The 7,763-nt window shown below is 50.7% G+C and overlaps 1 protein-coding gene across 1 annotated transcript in view; it reads right to left on the reverse strand.

Moving 5' to 3' along the window:
- The window catches only part of MARCHF4 (membrane associated ring-CH-type finger 4), a 100,769-nt gene extending 98,600 nt beyond the window's left edge, over window positions 1–2,169 (reverse strand). Inside the window, exon 1 of the mRNA XM_062005047.1 lies at window positions 1,696–2,169. Coding sequence (XP_061861031.1) covers window positions 1,696–2,169 — 474 coding nt within the window. The remainder of the gene's footprint in view (window positions 1–1,695) is intronic.
- Window positions 2,170–7,763: the final 5,594 nt, after the last annotated feature.

The following is a 7,763-nucleotide window of genomic DNA, read 5'->3' on the forward strand; positions in this document are numbered from 1 at the left end:
GCATTAATGTTCTCCAAGGAAGACAGTTACCTCTATTTTAATTCTGCTTAGGCTCTATTTGCTCAGATACGTAAGCCAATCTTGCAGGCGCTACATCTCGTGTACACAGGCAGCATGGCAAGCTAGGGAAGAGTACTAGAAATGTGGAATAATGCAAATTCCCAGGGAGCGAATCGCATGACTTCCAACTTTTAGAAGAGATGGGGAGAAGACAGTCAAGTGAGGAAGGCATACAGCATCTCCAAGAAAGAAAGGTTTCCTCCATCCCCCATCTAAAAGCCTGTAGTGAAAATGGTATCTCACAGCTATCAGTCAGCTGCACAAACCATTAGAGAATGCTACAGTCCATTGAGTGTCCAGCTCTGATCTATGAAACCCTTGGCATGGTAGACAGAGCAAGGCTGTGCATATTTGGATGAGTTGCTTCTCCCAAAGAAGAACAAGAGCCCATTCCCCACCTCCCTGCTCCCATCACCACTGTCTTTGGACCGACACAAGGGAAGGCAGGATCACTGCATTACACATGTGGGCAGCCCTGCGACAGGCAGGACGTGTGCCAGTGCATGGCCACTCTCAGATGAGCACTGGCTCTCCTTAACAGAGCACACAGGTCTGCAAAAGAGAAAGATTACATGGGGCAAACCCCATTTTGCTTGAGATTTCAATGTATCACCTTATGTGCCAGGATCTGTGCCTAAAATGAAAACGGGTATCAGCCAAGTCAAGCCCTGCAAACCTTTTCATGCAAGGATCCCATATTATCACAGGTAATGGGACTATCTGAGTAAAGAAGGCTACCTACATCTCCAAGCTTGATCCTAAAAGCAGAGGTATGCAGCCTTCATTGCTGCCTGCAACTGTGTCACCTTAGATACGAATGTTGCTGTGTATATCAGCTGTTAGGAAGTCACTAGCCTGAAAATCCGTGAACTGCTTTTAATTGTCACTACATAGAGAGAATAAGGCCCAAGGGTGGCACCTTATGTTCTAGTGAGGCTGCATTTGTCTCATTCTCCTGTGTGGTGGAGAGAAATTTCACTGGCCTAACCTCAGTCTGTACCAAGGAGCATCTCAAGGCTGCAACTTCAGCAGGCACAACTGTAACCACTGGTTCTCCCCCTCCAGCTCCTGCAAATGGGAGCATGGCAGCAGTGGCAAACCTGCAGAGCTCCTTCTAGCCATCCCCTGGGAACCACCAACGAGGTGTGGCTGCCTCCTGCCACATGTTTATACAAACTGAAGTTGTACTTTCAAAAGCCAACGGCACATTAAACACATCCTTTGCATCACTTCAGGGATCATCGCAACTGGGTACCCACGAGGTGACAAGAAGAACCCGTCTCCAAGATGTGCTCTGCTCCACGAGGGAGTCTGCAAGCCGCTGCCACACCACAGCCACGCCACAGCCACATGGCCCTGATGCCGGGCATGGGCACCCGGGGGCATGGGCTGCCGGGCAGAAGGCAGTGAAGGGGCAGGCCTCCACCCCACATTTTCCGGGGAAACACCGCCAAAGCGCAAAGTCCCGGGACCCAGCGCCTGGGCAGAGGACAGAACCCTGCCCAGGGTTTGAGGTCCCGTCCCAGGTAAGGGGAAGAGCCCTGCGAGCAGCAGGCCCTGGCTCCTGCAGTCTAGAGCATCGCCGCCGCCGCGGGCCATCGCCGTCCACCCGCCCACTGCCCTCTGAGGACTCACCTGTTCAGGCCCCTGGAAGCAGATCCTGCAGAGCGGGGTGCGGATGCCGCTGTCGACGCTGCTGCCCAGCGAGTAGCGGTCCTCGGCCTTGCCCTTGCAGAAGTCATCCGAGGAGGTGCTGCTGGGCAGGGAGGCGGGCGGCTCCCCGGCGGGGCTGCCCCACTCCTCGGCGGCCGGGCTGCCCGCCCCGCCGCCCGCCGCCGCCGCCGCCCGCCAGCCGGGCCCGCGCCCCCCGGGCGCTGCGGCTCCCGTCGGGCCGCCCGCCGCCGCCTCTGCGCCGCCGGGCATGGGGAGCGGCGGCGGCGGGGAGGGCGGCGGCGGCGCGGGGGGTCTCCGCAGCAGGAAGACCTTCAGGTCATTGAAGAGCATGCGGCAGCGGCACTTGAGGAGGCCTTGGTTTCGCAACATCTGTCTTGGACGGAGGAGCCCGCAGCAGCAGTAGCAGAAAATGACCGCGCCGGGTGGTATTAACATGTGCCTTTCCTTGGCAGGGGAGAACGGGGTGGGAAAGAAGAGGGCAGGAGCCCAGTGCCCCGCGGCCGGGGGGGCTCCGCTGCGGCTTCAGTGCCTGGGGGAGGGCAGGGGGGGACTGCGCTGGCCGGCGAGGAAAGGACAAAAGCAGAACCGGAGGGCGAGGGGGTGAAGTCCCCGGCAGCCCGCTGAAATCCGGAGAGGATGACAGTTAAAAAAAACCCCAAACAACCACACACAAAAAACCCTCCCGACTCTGCACTCCGGGAAGGGGCGGGGGGGGGGGGGGGGGGAGGCTCCCTCCCCCGTTCCACAAGTTTGTGTAGAAATCAGCGGGAGGAGGAAATAAATTTCCCACGCCCTAGGGTCGGGGGCGCGGGCGGCGGGCTGGGGAGAAAGCCCCTGGTCGGCTCCCGCAACTCCTAAGCCTGTAAAAAAGAAGGGTCCACGTCTCCGGTGGGTGTGGGGAGGAGGGAGAATATGGTCCTCTCGACAGTATTTGGCATCTCAAGTAATTTTCCTTTTTCTTCTATTTTTTAGGTTTTTTTTTTTTAATGAAAAAATAAAACGCGATCACACGAGAGCCAGTGTGCGCCCAGACAAAGTAGCAGCCGGTCTGGCTATCAAAATGCAAAATTGGTAGCTGTTATTATCAAAATTGCCTCTTTGACCAAAAAGAAGACCTTCACATTGTTTGTGGGAAAACACTCTACATTTCCAACACTGTACTCCCAGGTGGCTTCAGATTTTACCATTGCCTTTAAAAGATTTCATTGTAAATATTAAAAGTCCTGAAAGAAATAATTAGCATTCAACGAGCTTAATCCCAGATGTACTGAGATAAATATATTTATATATATATAATATATATACTCTCATATATATTTCATATATATATTTATATAATCTGACCTTCTCTATTCCAGCAGTTATCTGGACCACACCAAAAAAAAATCAGAACGAAATTGGTGAGGGAAGGCGGCTCTATTATTCCCTAAGCTGTTACCATCCTGAACGAAAAAAAAATCCGTCGAAATCGGATCTATTCTTCGCATGTAATTGACCGGGGAAACGTGGATCTTACATGGTCACGTTTCCTTTCCTCCTTTCACAAAACAGGAACGTCATCAAACGCATTGGCAGCTTGTACAGACCATTGTGGATGGCGAGGCGGCCAGGACTCGATCAGCAATTGCAGGGACTTCCTTTTGATGCATTAGACGAGGCTTCTTCTTTCTCTCCACCACCGTCCCCACCTTCATTTTCCTCTCCTTCTGTCCTCCTCCTCCTCTGACTGTTGTTCTCTCTCACAGGCATTGACATTCAACCATCTCAAGTCTGTCGCACTCTCACTGGCAGGGAAAAAAAAAAAACCCAAAACGGAGCAGATAATCCTTTTCTTCCTCCTAACAAGCTCAGATGGAGCACAATGCGCCAGACACACGGGGCAGCATGGCTTATTTTTCGTGCGGCTCCTACCGCTTTGGCAACATCGAGCTGGTGTGTGCCTGTGTGCCTTTCTCCCTCAGCAGCAGCCTCCTCTCCGCTCTCCCATCCGGCTTGCCGCGATGATGTTGCTGTTGCTATCTCCCTTGGAAGCAATGGGGACGGCAGATTGTTTGCAGTGCAAGCGGGGATTTTCAGGAAGGGAGGGGTGTAACGTGGCAGAACTCTCCTCCCTCCCCCGGCTTAGGGGGGAAAAAAAAAAAAAAGGTAAAAAAAAGATGAAGAAACAAAAAGGCGGGGTGGGGAGTGGGGGGAGAATCAAAGGGAGAAATGAGGCCCCTTCCGAGGCTGTGATGCCCCGGGCTGCCGGCTGCCTGCAGGAGCCCACGCCGGGGAGGAAGGGCGGAGGGGCGGGGGAAGGGGCTGGGCGGCCGCTGCGGCTTCAGCACCGCGGACAGCTCCGGCGGGCGCGGGTGGGGCGGGGCGCGGCGCGGCGGCTCCTCCGCGCTCCTCCGCGCGCCCCCGCGCCGCTCCGCGCGCCGCCGGCCCCGCAGGACGCGGCCCCGCCGAGCGCCGGCCCCGCAGCCACCGCCGCGGAGCAGCCGGAAGGCAGCGGAACCAGCCACGCCGCCCCACACCTCCCACCGGCCATCGCGGGGACGGGCGCAACGGGGAAACTTTCCAGGGCGGGTGGCAGCGACCGAGGGGTGATATCTCGGGTGATGGTGCCCGCTTTACAGGTTCCCAGCAGGGAGCCGAAATCACACTAACAAACTTTTCCCTAGCAGATTAATTAACTGTGGAGGATTTCATGGTTTAATAGCTATGATAATCAATATTTTTCCATTTCACTCCAGCAGAGTTTGCTTACTGATAGATTCGGTTGTTTTCAGTAGCATATATTTCAGTAGAAGTGTGGGTTCCTTGTAGCCCAGTGAAAGGTAAATGTGGCAGAACACATATCGCTTAATTAGAGTTTTGCTGCAAGAAACCAACAGCAGCCAACACTGACAGGTTTTACCCTCTTCAGCCTGTTTGAAAATGTTAAGAAGCAGCTGCTGGAATCCATCAGCTTCTCTCTGCAAACATCAGCAGAGGTTGCTTTCTCCACATTGTCCTGCCGCATATGTCCATGAAGCCCCAACCAGCCTCTGAATACAAAGGGAAAATTAGTTCTTTGCTGGGACTTTGTCTTCACCATCCCAGCTGGAACAGTTGACAAAGCTGCTGGGTTTGATGTGGACCCAAAATACTAACAATACAGATGATCTGAAGGCTTCTAGACTACGCAGTCTGGCTATTGCCAGTGCAATGTCTCATCTCAGAGACCACCCTGTCACATGGGACATGCTTTTTGGTGACACAGAGCTGGGCCTGGGTCCAACATCACATCAACAACATTGAAATTTCAGGCTCCTTAGTTTGGTTTCTCCATAGGGTTTCCTCAGACTCCTGCTTCAGTAAGATCTAGCGTGCCCCAACACTCTGGCTGGGTCCTCCAGCTGGTCTTGGGCATGAAGTCTTCTTTGGCAATGACTCAGGAGTTACAGATGACAATCTAATGTCACTCAAAAGTGGTTCTGGGCGCTAGACAACAATTTGAAATTGTCTCCCTTAGAATAAGACGTGACGTGCATAAACAACTGTGCCATGATCAGCAGAGGAATCTGTGTTGTTACCTAATTAAAAAGGGAGCAAAACTGATTATTCGCTACAGGAAAATGAAACCAGCACACACAATTAATTTCCAGCAAATAAATTACACATTGGGATGCTCTAAAGATAAAACATTCATCACTGCAGCCTTCCATTCCTCCAAAAGCTGGGCAGTGTGGCTCTCTACAACATATTTAAGGCTTCTCAGAATTTCACATGTGTCTAGTGGGGTCATTAGAAAAACAATAGTGGAAAGAGTATTTTGGGGACTTTGTGAGCATGAGAAAGGCTTTCTAGAAGCTGAGTCTCTGTGCCCATACTCCAGGATGGCTTTTCACCTCCTCCTCTTTTTATTGCCCTCATCTTCTCATCTTGATGCCGCCAACATTTTTAGAATGGTTCCATCAATAACTGAATTGGAGAAAAATACATTGTTGTCATCCTTTGCTTGTGTAAAGCATCTTTCATCCCTCCCTCCCTCCCTCCCATGCCTGCTTTTATAGAAAGGATATGCTCAGAGTAGAGGAGTTCTTTGTGTTATACTCGGAGCTTTAATGTATGGGCTATGTGCCCAGAGAGTTGAATGGCTGATAAATGTGACAAAATAAATAAAACAAATAATAAATCGGAGGTGCTCCATATGCTTCCCAGATGTGAGAAGGTACTATTATTCCTCTTTTGGTAAATGGGACAGCAGCCAATGTTTTCACACTTGGATGCTGCATTCATGTCCCTTGGTATGGATCAAGATGCCTTGCATAAAAATGCTCACACTGGAAAAAGCTAGCCCAAGACACTTTGTTGAGATCCCAGTAAGAGCAAGGTGCTGTCAGGAGGCCAATGCAGCCATCCTAACTTGACTCCATAGGAGGCAACATGCATCAGTTGAAGGGCAACACCTTCTCCCTTTGCAGAAGGGCCAGTCTCTAGGAGTTTTGATGCTGTATCTCTTGAGTCCACTAATAGTCATGAGGTTAACAGAAGAAGAAAACATACAGGAGGCATTATCTCGGGCCCATGCTACCTCTGCCCTCCTCAGGTACAGGAAGAAAAAACGTGGATCTATCATCTGCAAGTGGAGAACTGGTTTCTCTTGATTGGTTACATCTGTCTGTGAAATTAGAAGGGAAGATGCCCAGGCATTTCAGCACAGATCTGCATGCCTGTTTGTTATAGATCCCATGTCAGGATGGATTCAGGCGTCAGGTTGCAGGTTGGTCTCACAACAGATATTCTAACTCTGGTCTTCTAGAGCATAGTGTGGGCCCATTGACTCTTAGCTACAACACCAGTATTGCTGTTTACATGCCTTCTCTTTTTCTCTCTGTACAAGCCATTGCTCAGTGCAGATGGGGTGGAGGAAAGAAGACAGACGGTGGCTGGAGCTGCAGCAGTACTTGATCTGCCTTATGTGATGGTCTGATAGAAAATGGTATCAGAATTTTCCTCTTTTTTGCATATTGTTAGGTCAAAGAGTTAAAATGTAGAGATGGTGAGAGGGCAAATGAAAGCATGAAAGCTCTGTGTGGACTGCAGTCTGACAGCTCGAACACAGCATAGCGGTCATTTTGCATGAGTACGTGAGAGACAGACAATATAAATGCTGATGTGGACAGCCAAGATCAGAGAGGCAGAAAGTTGCCAGAGAATCATTCCTTTGTGTTTTCCATTTCTCAGGAAGTTACCTAAACCAATTTTCATGCCCACCTACTTGGTCAATAGCTGCACTGTGCCTCCCGCTCCACTTACAGCTCCTTAATGGTGCAGAGGAGCTTTGATTGCTGTGGTGCAGGCCCCATCCCTCTGGCAAACCATTACTTCAATACAATCCATCGAAGGTTTCTACCGCTCTCTCAGTGATTGTGAGCTGCTCATCAGCTGAGTACCCTCTGATTGCTTGTCACAGCCAGACTTCCTGGTTCTTTTTCCCGGATGGAGATGTTAAATAATTCTCAAGTGATGTAATTACCATAACTCAGTTGACAAAGCTTGTGGGCAGACACAGCTGGGGGCTGGAGGGAGTTCTGTCACATTTTCTTTGGGCTTTCTGAGCAGTTGCAAATGTGCTGATGCACAGGATTCTACTGCTGGGAAGCCAGGCTTAGCCAGGTGGGGGTTATGCATCCTCCAAGCATCCAGAAATAATTTGTGTATTGATTGAAATAATCTTCTCAAAGGAGATCACAAATAATTTCTGAAGTCCTGTGACTTGGTATATCTGCTGTCTTGGCTGCAGCAAAAATAGGGTATTGTGGACATGGGGAGTCCCTGTGCTTTCTCCTGAAGTAGAGACTGAACTTCCACTCACTCTCTTCCTGTGATGATCGTGGTGTGCCTCTGAATTGATACGGAGTATATTTTTCTGCTTCCATGGCAGCTTACTCTCTGCTAAAAGGCAAGATAAGGAGTTGTTCTTTTTTGAAAAATCAAGCATGTCTCACAAGAGGAGCCTAAGCAAGGAAGCACAAGAGCACATCTTTCTTGGCTTTAGGAAG

The sequence above is a fragment of the Colius striatus genome, chromosome 11 (assembly GCF_028858725.1).
Source record: "Colius striatus isolate bColStr4 chromosome 11, bColStr4.1.hap1, whole genome shotgun sequence".
NCBI classification, from domain to species: domain Eukaryota; kingdom Metazoa; phylum Chordata; class Aves; order Coliiformes; family Coliidae; genus Colius; species Colius striatus.